Consider the following 20,626-nt stretch of genomic DNA (forward strand, 5'->3'; position numbering starts at 1 on the left):
CAAAGTCTATTGGACGTGCACTAATACACACATTAATACAAAATATGATCTTACACATAGAATAAATATGATCGATACATTCCACGTAATACGAAACAATTTTATTATTATTATAATTATATTATTTATTATGGTTTTCAGAACCATTCGACACCGCCTCTTGGATGTTAGTCGGCATCGTCGCCATACACGCGGCCACGATTATGATACTGCTATTCGAATGGTTGTCACCATCCGGTTTCAACATGAAGGTAAACCCTTCAGACGCTGCGCAGAAACTGGTACTATTAATTTCGCTTCTTATTAGCTATGTATGTTTTCTCGCCTTCAGAGCACGAAATCCTTATAGAGCAAATTACTATACCGGACAATACCATTAATCTTAACGACACTCCATCCCTGTGACACAAGAAAAAGAGATTGATCGTGGGAGAACAATCTTCCCACGTACTTTCCTGATGATACAAATACCACGCAGTTTCCCCTTTTTCTTTATTCGGAAAACATCTTTGTCTCATTTTACTTGTCAATAAAATCTACAATTTAAAGCGTCCATATCATTTGACATTTACGAGCGTAATTGGAAATATTTTGTCTGCAATAAGAGAATACAATTTTTATTTAGCGAAGAGAAATAAAGAAGGACACTTTGTATTTTGTGAATTATTTTTTGAATTATTTCTACTTCCTAAGATTCATTGCTAAATTTGATTCTATGTAATTATCAAGGGTGATTTATATTTTCTTTAATCTCTTTCACAGAGATTTAAGGTTTCCTATATCTTTCTGCTGTGAACTATTTTTAATAATATTTTAATAGTTAATAGAACTGTTTCTCCATAATTTTCAAAGCTGAATCACGTTATATCTATCCATCTTTTCTTAAAAATTTTAAGCTTCTCGCCTTTTCTTTCTCGTTATCAGAAATTATTTCCAATCCTTAGAATTCATTTCTAATTACGTTTCCATAAAATCTTCAAAATTAATTCATATTTTCTCCACGTCGTATTGTTATTTAATAAAATTAAGTATCTTTAAGATATCAATCAAACAAATTGCATGAAGAAATATGAAACATAAATATTATAGATCATTTCACTGGCACAACGTTGAATGCTACTTCTAAGATCTAGCGATCCATCCGCAACTTTCATTAATTTTCTAGCATCGAACACGACATCTATCTATCGGATATCTTCACAAATATTCGCAATGCATTCTAACACAATATCTTCCTATCACTCGCTTTTGTTTAACCTTCTCACTGAATTCTTGCACGATTTTGTCTAAAATCTAACGCAGACCAATCCTACACCGTAGATTAGAACATTTTCTTATTATTGCAACGTTGTCGCTGTATTGGTTGTACAAACGATACGAAATGAGTTCGAACGCGGCTGATTTATGCTGGTTGCAGAAGAATCCATCGCCCAATCATCGGTTCTCCTTCTGTCGGACGTACTGGCTGGTCTGGGCCGTATTATTTCAGGCAGCCGTCCATATTGATTCTCCCAGGGGATTCACAGCCAGGTCGGTAAAACAATTTCTATCGACAATTAGAATCCTCGCACGTAAATCATATTCCCCGAAAAGCACGGTAGAAAGAGAGAACTCACAAAATCTATTAACATGTTTTCTCTGCATCGAAAAAGGGATGAAGAGAAGGATCAAAGGGATTACAAGGACGTTCGACAAACGCGCATATCATCGACGAATTTACATGAACCGTCTTTATTTCGTCTTCTCTGTTTTCTCTTCTCCCTCTTTGTATCTCGAGAATAATGTGCGACTAATTAAAGCTCGAAGATTCTTAGTAGAGTATGCGATCGAAGTATTTAAAGTCGAATTTATTATCTCCGATCTTTAATAGTTTGAACGTATAGAATAATTTAAAATTAATTAACCACATAATTGAAACTCTTAAAATCGTATCCTCTGTTTTAATCATTCTGTACGTTAAATCTGTAGAGAATTAAATGATATAGGAATTTGAAAACCGATTCGTTGTAATTCAGAAAAGTTGAAAGCTAAGGGAGACTTCAAAAGAGAATTAAGAATCGATTTAAACGCGTTCATAGAAGAAAAAGACACTATAGTCACATCAATTAAACTTTACACGGCAATGTGACGTTTCATAGCTACATGATAGTTGCGAAGTACCATAATTGGCGTGTAGAGGATGCAGGCAGAAATGGTTTAAATCATAAAGATTCGGGCGAAATATCAGCGGCATATACCGTGCCAAGAAATTGTATTCAACCACAGTGTTCGCCACGAAAAATGAACATTTATTTCTCGAGCACACGTTGGATTTAATTTCGTCTTATTCATTGAATTATTCTGTGCGTGCGCCATTTTCGAAAACTTTCATAATTTGACTGCCAAATATTTTATGTTCCTCGATGAACCAGCTGCATTTTCAAAACGAAGGAAAACGATGTAGTAGCGTTGAAAATATTATATAGTAGAGTAAGTGAAACGAATCTGGTGAGCTCGCAAATAGAATTCTCGAGTGATGTTACCTGTTAATACCGTAAAACCTAAGGCTTCTAAATTATGCTATCGTAAAATACAAAGCAAAATGTGAGCTACGTAAAATGGACGCAAACATCGGCCTATGTGTTAAATTACGGCACACTGAAATAGTAAAAATTCACTAAATCCAATAAAAGTCTTACTAGTGAAGACTTAGAATTACAGATAACGCAACTGTGAATGGAACCTTAGAGTCCTCGAATTTCTATACCTCTGATGACAAATAAATCTTATGTAATTAATAACTTTCTTCCTATACCAATCGAATTCTTTCTAAAGTTCTCTATTCTCTAGATATTTAATTTTAATTCGACAAAAAATTTAAATTCTTGTACTTATCGCAGGTTCTTCTTACAAGTAAACGGACGATTAATTTTTTCTCTAAAATCGTACTAAATTTTGATATGATATATGCAAATTTTTCTTAATTCTAATTAAAAAAATTGTTCGTTCCTTTTTCCATTCGTCCAAAGATACAAACATTTTTCAGATATCGAGGAATTTAATTTTTTCATTCAGATTGTCAGCTTTTTTTTCTATGCTGTTACAGTTTCCAAGAGTTCGTCAATGGCGTTTTGATTTACTTCACAAGCGCTTCTAATTTTGAAAAAGGGGAAGAAACGAACCATTCAGTATCAAATTGAGTAAAGAAAACCCGCTTAGCATAAAATCGAAAGATCTTTTAGGAGAGCTGAGAGTGCGATCAAACCTAAGACAAGTTAAACGACGTAGCAGAGCTAAAAGTCTTTTCGCAATTATCGATCGAATGTATGTCGCTTCGCCAACGTTTAACGACATTCTTGTAAACTCAGATTCATGACGAACGTGTGGGCGCTGTTCGCCGTGGTGTTCCTCGCCATTTACACTGCCAACCTGGCCGCCTTCATGATCACGAGGGAGGAGTTTCACGAGTTCACCGGTGTTGACGATCATCGTTTGGCCAAGCCATGGTCCCACAAGCCTATGTTCAAGTTTGGTACCATACCTTGGAGTCACACTGACAGCACTTTGGCAAAATATTTCAAGGAGATGCACGCGTACATGAAGAAATTCAACAAAAGCAGCGTGGCTGAAGGAATCGAGGCGGTTATCAGCGGGTAAGACCGATTAAATGACGTTGTTTCGTCCCAAAATTTATAAAAAAAGCATGAGGTCTTCGCCGACAAAGTTTATAATAAAATTTCCCATATAATTCAATCGCAAAGGGTATTTTTGAAGTTTTAGTACGGAGATTTCGTGCATTTATAGAACAGATTTATTATTAGTACAATTTTTATGTATTTATGAGAAATTTCAAGATGCGAAGATGCATAGAATGTGTAAAATATAATATATACCTACTAATAATTAGTAGGTAAAACAATTCTCTACTTAGGTACTGTAGTATCGTAAATATAATAATAATTAGTTTATTAATGATAAATGGATTAAACAGAAAACAATGGTTATTTAACATGAACTAATCGTAACAACGTATTATAATTAATTAACAACTCTCGTCAACACAACTTCAATCTCAACAACGCTAACAACACTATCTCGACAACGCAATCCGCACTCTCTGGCTTCTCAACTCATACTGCCGTTAATTCGTTTATGCCTCTTAGCAAGCCATGGTCTTTCGTCTGATATCTTTTGTTTAAGCCCCATCATGCACGCGCTCAGCAACCGCTCGTTTACAATTCGCACGACACCCCCTAGGCCCCTCGTCCACGATACTACAGTATATTTATAAAAATCATTAGTTTCTGTAAAATTTGTAGTTCTTTTCACGCTTGATAAACGAAAATGTGCTGTAAACTCGGTATTCTTAAAGAGTATTTTAAAAATGGTTTCCAATGACACAGCCGAGCTAAGGCATATCCAATTGATTTCAACTTTTAAATATGTCAGATTCACTCGAGTACCTATGATACACCTGTAATACACTTCTTAGTACGTTCATCGTGTATTTATGTTTGTAGAAGAAAATTTACGGAGACCGGAAAGCATACCAGTCTCTAGTTCACATAAAAAAAAAAAATAACCAAGGACAGACACGACACCTCATAACATATTAGTTTGTTGAATTCGCTGGTCCTCAAATTAGAACTTGATCCCTTAATCGCGCTAAATGTGCACGCATTATATATACGTGGTTCGTTATCGAAGCTTCTGAGCGAAGTTGCTTGTTTAATCTCTGTGAACTAGTTCCCACCTTGCCACTTTGCTGGTCTGTAAATGGCGTTGGCAGCTTTGGGAAGCAAAAGGTGGAGTGTTCGATGTAAATTATGGCGCAGATGTAAAAGAGGGGGATTTTTCTAACGGAAGGTCATAGGATGAGCTTTTAGCTAAATTTAGAATGTTACGCGGAGAGTTCACTTTTTAGTAAAATTTAGATTAAACGAATTTACAATATTGGATGAAACGTTGGGCGTTGGACGTGAACATTGCTTTAAATTTCATTGTTATTTGAGGGTCTCGGTTAACTTTCTCAGAGTTTGTACAAGAATTCCGTTTATTTCCTTATTATCTACTCGCCAAACAATGTAAAGTTTCTTAAGTAACCTGGTTATCATAGAAATTTCCTCCCTGTTCAATCACTATCTGCTCGATCCAAGATAATCAATCTTTTGTAAAGAACTTTCCTTGTTTCGATTATCAAAGTATATTGAAATTTATAACTAACCTAAATCGTTCGGTGTCGATATCAACGTTTCGGAACGACGATCGATAAGATAAATCAAGGAAATTTCCTATAGAAGAATTTCCCCTTGTTCTTCGATAGAAAAAGTTGCAGCAATGTAATTGAGATAAGAGTGGAAGATCATTCTACGTGAAAGAAATAAGTTTAAAGGTTCGACTCGAACGATCTATCGTGCCATTCGTTCGCTTAGTTTAAAGTTTCGCTCCTCGTTTTTCAATTTTCTCAGTGACATCGTTTCCTTCTGCAACAGAGAAATGGACGCGTTTATTTACGACGGAACGGTCTTGGACTATCTGGTAGCGCAAGACGAGGACTGCCGATTGCTAACTGTGGGATCTTGGTACGCAATGACCGGGTACGGTCTCGCGTTTTCAAGGAATTCCAAGTATCTGCAGATGTTCAACAAGCGCCTGCTCGACTACAGAGACAACGGTATCGGCATCTGCTCACTTATCGTCTGCAATTAAATAACAAATTATTTAAATACGTACATAGATTCCATTCGGTAATTGACATAGAACATTTTCAAGAAATTGCAGTGTATTTTATTATTTTGTATATTTTCTAGTCTCACACATCCGTATAATATTTGGGCATTTAACCCTGGAAGAGAAAACTGTCATTTTTACGACTGATAAAATTTTTATTTGTCGCAAATGACGCGTATGATTGTTAATTATTAATCAAATGATACGTTAAATTATTAGTATTAGCGAAAGCTTATGTTAGAGAAATATCGAATAATGTTACTATTATAGAAATGTGCACGATGCTTTCTTTTTATAATTCAATTCACGCAATTCGTCTTTTCTTACTTTGATTTCTTTATCTAAGATTAGACCTACCTAAGATTAACAATGAATAACCAAATTATAACAAAATAATTCAAATAAATGTTCTTATAAGGTGAATTTGGAATTAATATGCTGAAAGCTGAACGTGTTAAGATTAGAATAAATATTTCTCACAATTTCTGTACATTTTCTATCATAAAAGAAGAACATTGAAATTCCAGGAGACTTGGAGCGTCTGAGACGGTACTGGATGACAGGTACCTGCAAGCCAGGCAAAGAGGTACAAAAAAGTAGCGATCCCTTGGCGCTGGAACAGTTCTTGTCCGCGTTTCTCTTATTGATGATGGGAATTCTTCTGGCTGCAGCCTTCCTACTTCTGGAGCATTTGTATTTCAAGTATGTCAGGCAACATCTGGCGCGAAGTGACGGTGGTGGTTGTTGCGCACTTTTCAGCTTGGTAAACCGCTTTTCCTAAATACAGTTTGTCATAGTTCTTTCCAAATTTATCGACGAACTGAATATTCCTTCGATTTTATTTCCATATTATTGATATTTCTATCGATTTTATTTTTATGTCGCTTCTTTTTGCGAGGAAAACAGTCCAATTGTCACATTCGTATTCCTACATCAACAACGTCTACAACGTTCTACAACGATTTCTTCCTCGTTTTAAAAATATTCGTACGAAACCATGTATGTGTAAGGTTTCGTGTAACATTTATACATAAAGCTATCTAATTGTTTTTTTAAAGAGCATGGGAAAGTCGCTGACATTCCGCGGAGCAGTCTACGAGGCGCAGGACATTCTGAGGTACCATAGATGCAGGGATCCCATATGCGACACGCATTTGTGGAAAGTGAAACACGAATTAGACATGGCGAAGATCAAGATACGACAGCTGGAAAAGGATCTGGAGGCTCACGGAATAAAACCCACCCAGGCCAAGTATGCTATAATCGTAATTCATTCGAATTAACGTTACTCCGCGAATAAGAAGATTTTATATTATGTCCGCATTACAGTTAAAACTCTTGACCTTAGTTCATTCAAGAGGATCTCAAAGAACGTGTTTAAATTCGTCGAAATTTCTTGACAATATTTATCTGCTTCTCTTTTAATTCTTCTAATATATTCTTTATTATGTGTTCCAATTATGTGTTATAGATATAACGTAAACGTAAAATTCTTGTAATAATTAATAATTAAACTACGTACGTTTTTTGCATTTATGGAAAATTTCAATGTGAGAAAGTTTATAAAAATGTACGAAATATTCAACCAAGAGTATTAGGTTGTAATGTATGAAATGCCTGACTTTTAACAGTTCATACTACTAAGCTTTAAAAAAAGTGCTTTTGCTTGGAAATGTTAAAATATTAAAATCATACGTGGAAAGGAAAATTCTCAGCCTTATATCGATGACATACGATGGCATACGATAATACATGAAATCGCATAAACATCCGTCGTCTATGGTCCTACAATTTCGTTACATATACGTACGCAGGAAACAAGTAATCACGACGACGATTGATTCCCTTCATACAATAGCGACGTTCTTTGAGATCCTTTCGATGATTGAAGGAAGAAGTTCGAAACAAAGGGCAAAGGGAAAGAAACGTTCCATCCGTGACAAAAGAAATTCACGTGAACGAACTTTATCCAGACTATTCGATACACATTCGCTTCCTTTGAAGCACCACTCGCTTTCGAAACGAAGTATCTCGCGCTGCAGCTCTTTTTTTTTCTTCTCCGCCAAATTCCGACAGACCTTTGTTCTAGAAAGCTTTCCTTTAAAGGTCGACGCCTCTTCTGCCCGAAATACGATTTCGTGAAAGCGGAAGTGGACCCGTAACGACAGATCTACGCATGTTACTGCATAGTTATTTCACCTGTCCTCCGTAAGATTTACAAGGATTCAATCTCGATCCACGTTACGTACATTTTCCGAGGGAAATTTCTACGTACAAAAGGACGATAGAAGACAAATAAAAAAATAAGTCCATAGAATGATATGAAAATAGTATAAAGTGTTCAACGATAGAAATATATAAATTCTCTTAAAAATTCCTCGAACGAGATTCTCTAGTGGACGATTAACGTTCGATTAATCGATAAAACGTCCTACACAATGCGCGGACGACGGAAACTGCGGATCGAGATTAAATCTTCAATTACTTTCTGACGTCACTTGGAGCCTGGCTCGCACAGCATGCACTTATCTACGAACGAACACGTATATACATTCGTATATACAGTCGTGAGATGTATATATATTAATTGTGTATAAACGTACAATATTCATGTATATATACATCCGGACGCATATACACACGAGTACGTCAACGTCGTGATATCGCCACGAGCGTGTCATTCATTTCTGGTTATTCTTTATTTCCTGAAGCTACTGACGATCGTGAGTTTAAGACCTCGTCCCTTAGTAAAATGGTTTCCCTAGAGAACGTAAGAAGAAGAGCCGTAATGCCTTTGGTGGCGATTATTATTGACTTATACCACTAGTGTCGCAGAATGAAGAGCTTATAGAGGTTTACGATATTTCGGTTCGCCACTGAAACAAAATAGACTGAAACGATTAGATCACCGCAAGCATTTACTTTGACAGTTCTTGGGTATGACACCTAGTACATAAACTTGTATAACTTGTAAAGTTTAGTTTGCATGAGTATTTGGTAGATATACATAGTTATTTGTTACGGCATTTAAATTTGATGAAATTATACATATATATAAGATAGATACATAGAATAATTGTAAGAAGATAACTACGTATCAGTACTTCAAACATCTAAGAATATTTTTCCAATATGAAAAACAAGAAATATTACTATACACGATATATTCTTGGAAAACAGTTTCACGTTCCGAATTCTATTTTAGTTTACTTCCAATAAATAAATGTCCTATTCCCAAGTATCTCTAAATAGGATAATGGACTCGGATTTACGATTACGAGGCAAGGTTTGTAGAAAATGTGTAAGAAGATTTCTACATCTTCAAAGAATAGTACACTAACATGTAACGTGAATCGATGATCTTAAACTTACGATCGACTGTATGTTTTCACCGTATCACGTATGAGATATGTTCGACGGCAAATTGGCTTCGAATTTTCGTCGATATTAAGAGTTTCGCCCGTGGACACGAAGGGTAGATAGAAGAGGGAAACAAAATGGGGCAGGAAAACGTAGGAGAAGAAGGCGAGAACGTATGTCGCTCGTACGAAAGCAGAACTTCTCAGCGACACGAGATCTCGGAATAAACTTCCGTTGCTTCCAGCTAGAAAAGTTTACACTGAAAACTTCGACTCGGATAAGCCCGCAGGTGTTTGCAGAGAATCCAGGTACATTGTTTGGACCAATCGCGAACGTTGTTTAATCGAACTTCCTGGGAACAGCCGATCCGGATCTCGCGATATTCGCACCCCGTATAAATGACGAACTTTTCAACTTTCGTTTCATGCCCTTTTGGAAATACAGCAGGTACTCAGTTGCGTTTCAACGGGATTTGGTTCTCCGGATATTGGGTTAGATAATCTGAGCAAGGAAACGAGAAACCGCGAATTGTTATGGAGAAAGGAATTTTTTAATCGCAGTTGAACATCGAAATCGACGATGGAAATCCAAATTTGAATTTGCGCTCAAGTTTTCACAAATCGGAATTTCAGTTCGAATATTTAAAATTAATTCGATCATCCATAGGGAAACTTATCTTTGTACGATGATAGATAAATTAAATTGTCCTTGTAGAAGCTTAATAATTTTTAAAAAGCCTGACACAGGCTTTCAAAAAATTTGAAAAGATTGTAAGATGTCTGTGACACGTTACATAATTATCCCTTCAGTTAGTTGTTCTTAAATTTATTCGATAGAATTACAAATCGGGGGAAAGAAATTTAAGGGTGAAGCCTTTCGCTTCAGCCTTCGAGATTCTAATTTTCCTGCGGAAGATTTAATTTGTATTTGAATGGAATTTGAATCGTTGAATTCCAATTAAGTTCGCATATTTCGATTTCAATTTGGATTTAAATTTCAATTGAAATGATTAAAGTCGAATCTAATATTAAATTTGCTAATGTAACTGTAATCTCAATATGAGAGTCGAATAAGAAAATTAACATTTCGTAAACTGAACTCTGCTTCGACTTCTGCCAAGTTCTTTCGTAGAGACAGAAATACGAAATTTCTCTCTTGTCAATAAAGAAAATGGAACGAAAATAACAGTCGGCGAGACTTCAAACGACGATTTCGTATATTTCGTCGAAGCTTCTTTCCTCTAATATCTCCGGCATTTTCCAAATACTCCTTTCCACGTTTTAGAATTCTACTTCGATATCTCTAGCGCTTTTCACGGGGTTCTCTGCGTTTCTGAAATCACCGAAAAATAGGAAATCCTAAAAAAGCTTGACAAAGGCAGATTACACGACGAGAGACAGATAAAAAGAAACGATAAAAGGATCTCTTGTCGCTTGAGACGTGTTGCTGGTACGCATTAAGGGGTGGTTGGTGGCGATGGACGATGGTGGAAAAGAAGCCTGGCACATATCCACGTCGGCTTTTTTAAAGGAGGAAAACCGGAAGTCTCGGCTGGTGGCGAGGATGCTTTCAAAGCTCGGATCGCCATTCACAAGCGGAGTCATTGGCGGTGGAAGCTCCGCATCCGCTACCGCCATACTTCGATTCGTAAGTCCGCAACGCCCAAAACACGTAAGAATACTCGGTGACGTAGGAACCAGGGCAAATATTTTTCCCCGATGTGTCGTCGAAATAGAGTTACTTCTCGAACGACGAATTTCCAGCATTTTTCATTTCCCCAAAGAGCGCTCGGTTTCTTAACATTCCATCAAATCCTTCCATTTTGATATTCCTTTTTCGTTTTACATTCGATAGAACGTAATGTTGTAAAAAGATTCCGCTCGATATGGTCGAATAAAAAAAAACATTCTTTTTATTACACAGTTACGTTAATCCAATAAAATTATTCGAAAAGAACGTCAGCCAACTTTATTATATTTTTAAGAACATACGGAACTGAGTTCTAAAATTCCTATTTGCACGATGGATCTGTAAATCAACCCTTCGTTTCGTGTATCCTCGCGTTCTCGAAATTACATCGCAAAGAAACAACAATCGCAATAGCTGATCTCAGCAACAAAGCGGATCTGCTTTAACTTCCGCCAGCAACGTGATTCGCGAGATGTACTTACTGGGTCACGGATAGCCAGTATTTGGCAGCGAAACAAGAAGCAGTAGAATCAGTTGCCAAATATCCGGAAAAATTCACGCTTGTTTGTCCGTCAGCTGGTGTCGTTTCGAGGCGTTTGCCATTTAAAAGTAAACCGAGCGCCACACAGCAAACAGAGAAACCGTAACATATGGTACAAGCATGACATCTGGCACGTCTGCTTAACAGGAAACGATATTGTCTTTCGGTCGGGACCATTTCGTCGACACGTTTGAAATTGTAAATCGTTCCATTCTGACAGCAACGTCTTTGTATAATAAATGGAAACGATACGATGAGGTCGTAAAGTCAATTATTAATTGAAGTTTGCAGCTTCCGATAATTTAACGAATCGAAGACCTATTGAGGGTTGCAGGAACCTCGTTCAAGGTCGTGCGATGTCAATTCAGAATCAATTTTTTTCATTGCGTATATCTTAAATAATCGTTACTTTCTCTAATTTGTACATCTAATTCCGAATTATGGTTTATTTCTCTACCGACCAAAATTCTTCGTGATGATTTTGGTACTCGGTTCATTTCAAATGTTATTCAAGAATTTACCACCATAGTGGATCAATAACGTACATAAATCATCGATTCACTCGGGCAGCCACTTTTACGATATCACAGCCATAAAAATTGTTAACGAAATTTTACAAGTCACGGGCTGGAAGTTAGCGATGCTAATAAATTCTCTCGCGTGACAGTAACGACATTCGCGATAAAAGGAATTAGCTGTAAAATTCGCTATGTCAATTTTCACAGTCGCGAGCCATCTAACTCTCCTTCTGAATTTTAATTCTGACTACAAATTGGAAATAAAATCTTATTTCCGACTTATATTTCGGAAGCTCTAATTTTATGACTCGTTATCGAAGTACGTGGAAACGTTTGAAAACGACACGTTGAAATATATTATACAGCCTGTTACGGCATAATATCTACGTATTTTAAATTGAACAAAGGAAAACACAAAGATAAAATTTCAGTTTTCTCGGATATTTTCAAATGGTTGACAGAAGATTCTAAACTAAGAGGCGCAGTGCGTACGATCCTAGTTGCTACTCGAGCTATGACCTTGCTTAACTAGGTGCTTTAACGCTAAAGACCATATCGCTCGCTATATCGCTTTCCACTTATTACCATTTATCGCGACAAATAGACGTCGATTTCAACGACAAGACCGAGAACCGCTCGAACATTCTCACGTTACTTCGTATTCCACCGCGACTCTAACGTTCTATCCGGCTTTATTTTCGAAAAGCAAAGGTTCCTACGTCGCTTTGGTAGAAATTGTCTTCGATGTGCACGTGAAAATCGATGAGTCGTTAGGTGGTGGTCGTTTGGTCGACTTGGTAGTCGTTTGGCGAAGTAAAGAATGGCGAGAACGAGAAGGGAATCGGGAAATGGCCATTCGAACGTCGATAAATCCGTGCACTGTTGACAAAAGGGAGGAAAATCGATCTCGCGAGGCTTGTTTCTGTACGATCTCCCCGGTGTCTTTTCCGCTAACGAGCCACATTATCCCCGTGTCCGGAAACCATCTTGTTTTTCTTCGAAAATATCGTTGTGGAGGCTATCGTATTTCTTGTTTTTTCTTTTCGTAGCTGAAATCGGATTTGAACGGCGACGCAATGGCACAGAGACCGAATGCTTTGGATTCTTGTTAGTAAGCATCTGTCGAGTCTCTAGTTTCACTCTAGTTTGAATTTAAATCGGGATTTTTTAATTGGCGAATTTACAAATGGAAGTTTAGTTTGAATTTAAATTTGAATCGTACAATTCTGATATAGATTTAGAATTAAATTTGAATGTTTGGATTTGAATTTAAATTGAACTTGAATTAAACTAGAATGTAATTTTATACGGACGATTCGTTCATTCCTTTAACGTTACATATCAACGCCTTGGATAACACAACAAAATTAACTAAAACAAAATATTTGAACTTGAATTTAAATTTGAACGTATGAACTTCGATTTAAGCTTCGATTAAATTGGCATTCGACTTTGTATGGACAATTAAACCATTTCTTAAAATATTACTTGGTAATACTTTTAAAAATAAAGCGATATCGGTTCTGGTCACTCGAATAATGTTTTTTTTCGTGCACCACGAGTCTTACGCGACGGAAAAAGAAAATAATAGAACGAAGCTTCGCGAGGATCGATAATAACGATATAAAAGTTTGAAGGATAAGAGTAGAAGTAGATTATTCGCTTCGCTTGGTAGTCCAGAACGTCTGCATATATTCGAATTATTCTTCTCTACTTTTATTGCCTCGTACTCTTCCTTTCTTTTTTTTATTTTTTTTTTTTATCTTCCTGTACATTTATCTATTCACTTTGTAAACTCGTATTTTCGTATCGTATCGATCTACTTTTCATGTGCTCGGAAGCATGGCATGCGAGTTCAACGATAAGTTTTCGGTAGACCCGTGACGACTGTATCGAGAGTGCATAGTGGAACGATAAATCGTGCGCGATGGCGTTAAGTGGACGGTACAAGGAGCCATCGATTACGATTGAGGAAATTCCTGTAAATTAGGAAAACTCAGGGAGAAGAATGTAGTACGGCGATCGACTGATTTGTCCGGAATGAGTCGTCTAACAATGGAATCTGAATGGAATGGAATCTGAAATCTGATATTTTACTCGTTCCCTGGTAACGCGAAATTCTCGGGGCTGAAAAATTCTGATATTGAAACATTCCTGTCGTTATACGACGAATTCTACGCTTAAAAAAAACTTCTCTATTTATTTAACTGGTAATATGCAATCTTTTTTATACAACTATTAAATAAAAAAGAGTATATAAAACTTGCCGCAAAGAAATCAACGTGAAACTTATATAGAAAATTATACAATGTATAAAGAAAGTTACGATTTATGAAATATTTTACAAAGAAAAGTCCCTTAAATTAAATTGCCAAAATTACAAATTCGATATGCTGACGACGTTGATAATTCCAGCGTTAATTACGCAAACTATTCTATACCATTAATGTACACCCGTGATTTTCGATAATTTGCAGAAATTGTTTCGATAGTAATTATATTACATCGACTTTACGAGTTAATTTACGTAAACCTATCGTGACACAAATCCACTCAAATTGAACTTAACAAACGTAAATTCGATCGAACCAATTTCGAAGTAAAATTAATTAAGCATAGAAGTTCCTTCCCGCGAATGTATACCTTTTTTGAAAGTATTCGAGTACGAAACGAGCGTCCTTTATTCTGTTTGAAATTAGCGTAACTTCCATCCGTGACAGGAGTGTCTCTGGTCAATCTCAAAGCTCATTTCACCGAATTGCTGCGCCAAACTCTCCTTGCCTCGATTAATGCAAGTTGCTGCACTAAAAAAGAACCCGGATGATTTTCCCTTTGAGAGCGTCCAAATTTCACGCCACAAATTTCCCACGAATTTGTGGCACTACGCTGTCCGGAAAGTCAATGAAACTCGACGCTTCTCTTCATATTGACCTGCTTCACGAACTGTTATAGTTTCTCCGGCACAAACAATATCGCATCACTCTCGTGCATTATAAAGCGCATTATAGCGAGTCTCCTATTATAAACCGTGCCGTTTTCTCTGTACGATATCCCATTCCACATACACGTTGTTGCTAAGTGTTAAATTATGACTTGCAAGTACTGAAATTTTCCTCCAGAGAATTAAACTTTCCTCGTCTAAGGAACGACGAAATATAGTTGAACGTATCCTTCTAACATCTGCATAACTGCGCTTGTAACGACACTATAACTGGCGTTGTATTCTTTACACTGAAATTTTCACAAGATATTTGAAAAATACGATCTTCGAATACGGAAATTAAAAAGGCTGCTTCTTTTTTGATTTAAAAGAAGAAGTAGGATCTTCATCCGTTTCGTTTCTTTTAGCATGAAAATTCTAGACCGTTTTTCGGCGATAGAATCGTTAAAAAATTTGAGAAATCGACGGATATTAGTTTAAAGTTAAACGTGCTATGGCATTACGCGATTCTACATTTTACGACATTTTACCTGGAATTTTTTGCCTAATTTCGAGGAATCGTGGATTTAAGTCAAAGCCTAAATAATTTTCTGCTCCATACTTGCTTTGAAAACCAAGCACGAAACGTGGAAGGAGAATTATCGAAAAAGGAAAGAGAAAGCAGTAAAATTAAAACTAGCATTTGGTCGAGGAACATACGCTACGTTATTTAAAAATGCTCGGGGCCAGGAGAATACTTCAGATTCTAATATTAGACGATCCACTCTGTATACGTCTCTTTGCCTATCTGTTTTCAGGCAGTAAAATAGTCTTCTCTCCAAATTATCATACAGGGATTCTCTTGAATCTAGATTCATCGACGCCATCGATGTTGCCAGGCCTAGGGACATGACCAGGAACCACGTGGTCAGCACGGAGTATAGCGACAAATTTTTGCCTCCACAGATCTACAGGTAAATTTTTCAAATTCGAGAAATTCAAACTTTCGCTAACAGTAACATTAGGTCGTCCGGAAAGTTTCTTTCGTTTTATAAGGAAATAATGGACGCACAAGATTTTCCGTTTTATATTATTTTATCGAATTACGTATGATTCATTTTGTTCTATCAAAATAAAGATCACAAAGTTCGACAGATTAGGCTTTATGTTTGTATAAAGATGCGTTGTTGTAAAAGAAAGACGCTTTTCGGACAACCTAATATTTGATACGATTTTATTAATATTTCATACGAAGTTCGATTATAAACCAATAATTGCTGCATCATTGTCCTGACACTTGTCGTTGCATTTATATTTTAATATGTTGATTACTTTCTCACAAGATATATTACTCCTACAATTTAATAAAGTTATTGAAAAAAATATGAAGGTAGCTCACCTGTTTATTTGATTTTCGAATGTAAGTTTACGCTTAATTTCTATCTCTATTTGTTAATATAATTTATCGCGTTTTTGTTTAGATAAATAGCCACGAAGTTTGTACTTAATTCAGAGAGTTTACATGAAATTTATATTTTAATTAAAATCGTCGCCGTATGTACAAGATATGACGCGAAGAAGATCGTCGCCTGAAAAATTCAGCGAATTTTTATTATTCACAAATTCCTTCACTTTTCAGCAACCAAGCTCGCTACCCTTTTTACATTAGCTTGAAATTGGCCTCACTCTATCGCGTGTGTAGCGTTCACGCCACCTGAGCTTAGCGCACCAACATATTCCTCAAACATTTGCCAAATTTCCAATAAAAATGCAAAACGTGCCTAGTCGAGCAAAGATTGTCTCAGTGGAATATTTGCGCAGAAACTTTCGATTACATCAACGATTCGTTTCGACGAAAATTCCTCACGTTCCTGAGCATCAAATACGGAAACAGACACACATAAACACATACACGCACACATGGTGAAACCCAATTAACACGTACGTGTATCTTTCACAAACTTCTCTGCCATCGTCCTTTCCAAACATTTCACGTTAATTGAAAAAAGATTAAAGGAAACTCGTCCAAACACCTTCTAGAAAATTGAATAGTTAAAATGGTAGACGATGTAAGGGCCAGAAGTGATTTCCAATAGAAGCGAAGAAATCATTTCTGTTAATTTTGCCATTTACATCATTTATCGCCTGATCGTTGTTAAATTTTATCAAATTTACAAATTTAGACGACGTACAAACGATGGAAAAATGTATCGGATTGATCGATCGAGTGATCAAACGAAGTTTTCAACTACAGTCTAGCTGACACTTACGATCAAATCTTACTCTGCTCTCATTCGTCGCTTTTATTTCGTATCGAATTTACATTTTTCGTCATTGAAGAAATTCTTTCTTATTTCTTTGGCATTATGCAAATCGTTGCTATTTTACAATTTCTCAACTATAACGATGTGATTATAACAATCAATAACAATGTTCGCGGTACATGAAAGCATCTTCCACTTTAAAGTATTTAGAGTATTGGAAGATTCTCACCCTCGACAAAATATTTTATTTTCAACAATTTTCATTTTTTTAAAGTTTTGCAGTTGACAGTTGAATTTATATAGCGTCGAACAAGCAAAAATTTTCAAATATCCATTTACCTTAGTGTCCACGTAAATATTTACTATAATTTATTGGACTTTTCGCTTATGTTACGACAAACAGATAGTCGCTGAAAGTTCGATCGTTACATACACCATACAAAAATTAAGAGACAATACAAAAATTGTCTCTTAATTTTCCCACTGTTTTCCCACGATTCTACACCATTTTTTTTCTTTTTTTTTTTTCGTGCGAGGAGGCTTCTCCTCGTCCAATTATCCCTCCCAAATTATCTCTTTTTTTTTTGTCTTTGTCCGAGCTAACGAATGAAATCGATTATTGTATTTAGGATTCCGGACGACGACGCAGCCAGGACGGAAATCGCCGAGATGGAGACAGTTCTGTGATCGTAGAGAAGCGGCCACGATTGCCCAGCCACGTCAGCGCGATCATAAGCGTCCTTAGGGAGCGGTGTAACTCGCTTTCGCCATTTTGGACAACGAGCTGTTGCCTCGTTGCCTCGTCGAGGCCATCCCTCGAATACGAGAAACCCTCGAAGCCGAGCCGTTTCGAGCAGCGATCGAAAAACACGAGGGGAGAAATTATCGAAGAAGACGAGGGAAGAAATTACCGAAGAAGACGAGGGAAGAAATTATCGAAGAATACAAAAAACGAGTCTGGTGCACGGGAAGAACGTTCAGTGCCTATGAAGAATATCGAGATCACGATCGTTTTTCTCTCGATGAACGAACTTTTAACCACGACCACGTTTTCCAAGGTCTGTCTGTCTTCGCCACGAAGAGCCGGAAGTGCGCGGTGTTCATTCTTGTGATTCTATCACATTGAAATTCTTGGACGAACACGATTCGTTTCCAGTCTTTGCTACTGTCCTACGATAGCATTTCTCTTTTAAAATAAAATTTTTGGGGGGGAGACGAAACTTTTGAAAAAGAACGATTCACACGTTTCGTTGGAAAGTGTGTCGTCTGAAGGGTAGTTGAAATAAGGGTTGTAAGGAGGGAATTGAGTGTATTTATGCTATTTCAATCGCGTATATGACGCTGTTTGCTGGTATCGTTTGATTGGCCTTCTTACGTGAAACGCCTGATAATTAGTTTATTTATTTCTTGCCTGATACGTACGTCGTGCAGCTTGGAGAGATTCTTGGAGAAAATCTGAAAACTCAGAAATTTCTATTTCTCCATTTGGTTAGAACTTTTAAATTCCAGCTTGAAATCTGGACATTTATATTAAGCGGTAATAAATCACTGTTTTCGAAATTGACAACTTTTCGTAACAGACGATGTCTGTAATGTCAACGATTATTTTTATTGTATAATATAAGTATGAGAGAATCGAGGTTTGGAACCATGAGTGATGTTTGCAGACGATGTTGTGGCTGTTACAAAGGCAAAGAGAACGAAACAACACGAACCTGGATAAAAGTGGGAAAAATAAAGAAACCAAACCACGTAAATTATATTCAGGCAGCAACAATGCAATAGGTAGTTATTGAAAATTCCTAAGTCTTTTGAGAATCTCGTTAAAACTTTGTACGAAATATCGGCCCTTTTTTTCAAAAATAGGGCGTCGACTTCGAGCCAATAATTGTTCGTTAAAACGAACGCCAAGGCGAGCAAATTGCTACAAAAGAAGGAAAACGATGAAATAGAAGCTATATATTAAAAATGATGGAAGTAAGAAAACCTGTCAACATCTTGATGGTAAAATGTCAATGTGTACCATACGAGATATAACTATGACATTTGAGTATGTCATATATACATATATACATATATATTTAATACGTAATGTACACACGAGCTACTATTATACGTTAAGTATGTATATTGTGGTAAAAAGAACAATGAAATATTCTAAAAGAAACTTATTTCGAGGACGTAATATGCTCAACAACAAGAAAAAAAAGTACACGTAATAAAGATCCACCGAGCGTAACGATTAAATAAAATTGCATCGAGAAGTGTCAGGTGTTGCGTGTCAAATTTTTAATAAAAAAAAAACCGTGAACAGGATGATCCAGTGACGATTATTAGCTTGGATATTTCGACACTTTCTTTGTCGTAACAATCTTCTCTAACGAAAAGTAGAAGACAGTGAAAAAATATTGTACACTTTGTAATAGTTTCATCGAATGTATTTTTCTTTCTTTCTTAACAAAATTGAAATAGTATCCAGGGTATATTGATTTGTTAATGGATTCATTGTATCTTTGGTGTTCTGTACGACCAACAATTTTAAAAATGTTCAAACTGTTTAAATTGTAATTATTATACCAATATACTTTACTAATGTGCTATTAAAAGAATTAATTTCTTTGTGAATATAGCGTTTGAATGCAATTCAACTTAAAATTACTATAATCATAATACCCAACTCAAAGGATAAAATAAATATCGTCTGATAATTTTTAATAAAATTTTCTCTTTATTAACTTGGTAAATATTCCAAGAATTAATCTTTGCTGGCTCGTGTTGCATTTTAAAATTCGATCGGTAAGAAATGCAGAGAATAAATTCGGAGTAAAAATATTTTACTATACGTAACGGTGCCTGAAACAGTGAATTTCAAGCGTGTAACCATTAAGGTGAAATATTTTTTAGAAGCGTCGATACGATCGCGTGATCGTTCAAAGCTTTCGCGCCTATTCGAGAACCTGACACTTCGCAATTTCTACAAATAAAAAGCCAAAAAAAAAAAAAAAAAAAAAGAAAGGAATATAAAGTCTATCCTCGTAAGGAGTAGTTGAAAAAGAGGCAATTCTTTTGAGCCAATCGCAGAAAAAACAAAGATTTTGTGTGTGTGTGTAGGAAAATCGACAGAGATAGGATTAATGTTCTAAAATTACGTCCGCTGTACATAGAACGCATTGTACCGTGTAAGTCACAAAGTAAACATTGGAAAGAGAATTTCGTTCTTTTTCTTTTTTTTTTTTTTTTTTTTTTACCATATTCAAACGATTTTCATGAAATGAATTCGCAATAAGAAACGAAAATGTATATCTTTGCTGTAAAAACGCTGCTACAATTTCTCGATCAAGAAAATTCGAAACGAAGTTGCAGAAGAATCGAATTACGAGAGAAGAAAGTTGCAACAATTTCGAGATTGTTTCTCGTTGTCCGATAATTGTGATCAAAACTAACTGATGTCGTTATTAGATTTTGAAATTTCCGGCTCTTAGATAGTTTGGGTTTTGAAAATCCATCGATCATCGGTTTCCGAGGTTTCGCTATTGTGGCTTATACCGCACGTCGACAACTCCATTTAGAAAAGCACTTGTTTCGACTCCTCGTGCGTTCAAGCGAGATAAAACGAATCACACAT

General features: G+C 36.2%; 1 protein-coding gene across 8 annotated transcripts in view; it reads left to right on the forward strand.

Moving 5' to 3' along the window:
- Nucleotides 1-17,946, forward strand: part of LOC117242097 (glutamate receptor ionotropic, NMDA 2B) — a 314,701-nt gene extending 296,755 nt beyond the window's left edge. For 3 of the 8 annotated variants that reach the window (XM_033508487.1, XM_033508486.1, XM_033508492.1), the window contains 9 exons: nucleotides 142-281; nucleotides 1,418-1,530; nucleotides 3,348-3,632; nucleotides 5,472-5,653; nucleotides 6,237-6,472; nucleotides 6,768-6,961; nucleotides 10,600-10,716; nucleotides 15,592-15,711; nucleotides 17,631-17,946. In XM_033508487.1, coding sequence (XP_033364378.1) covers nucleotides 142-281; nucleotides 1,418-1,530; nucleotides 3,348-3,632; nucleotides 5,472-5,653; nucleotides 6,237-6,472; nucleotides 6,768-6,961; nucleotides 10,600-10,716; nucleotides 15,592-15,711; nucleotides 17,631-17,688 — 1,445 coding nt within the window. In that variant the 3' untranslated portion in view covers nucleotides 17,689-17,946. The remainder of the gene's footprint in view (nucleotides 1-141; nucleotides 282-1,417; nucleotides 1,531-3,347; nucleotides 3,633-5,471; nucleotides 5,654-6,236; nucleotides 6,473-6,767; nucleotides 6,962-10,599; nucleotides 10,717-15,591; nucleotides 15,712-17,630) is intronic. The other 5 variants (XM_033508488.1, XM_033508489.1, XM_033508490.1 and 2 more) reach the window with 5 other exon arrangements.
- The last annotated feature ends 2,680 nt before the right edge of the window (nucleotides 17,947-20,626 follow it).

Source organism: Bombus vosnesenskii, unplaced genomic scaffold, assembly GCF_011952255.1.
Source record: "Bombus vosnesenskii isolate JDL3184/JDL3185 unplaced genomic scaffold, Bvos_JDL3184-5_v1.1 scf7180000016263, whole genome shotgun sequence".
NCBI classification, from domain to species: domain Eukaryota; kingdom Metazoa; phylum Arthropoda; class Insecta; order Hymenoptera; family Apidae; genus Bombus; species Bombus vosnesenskii.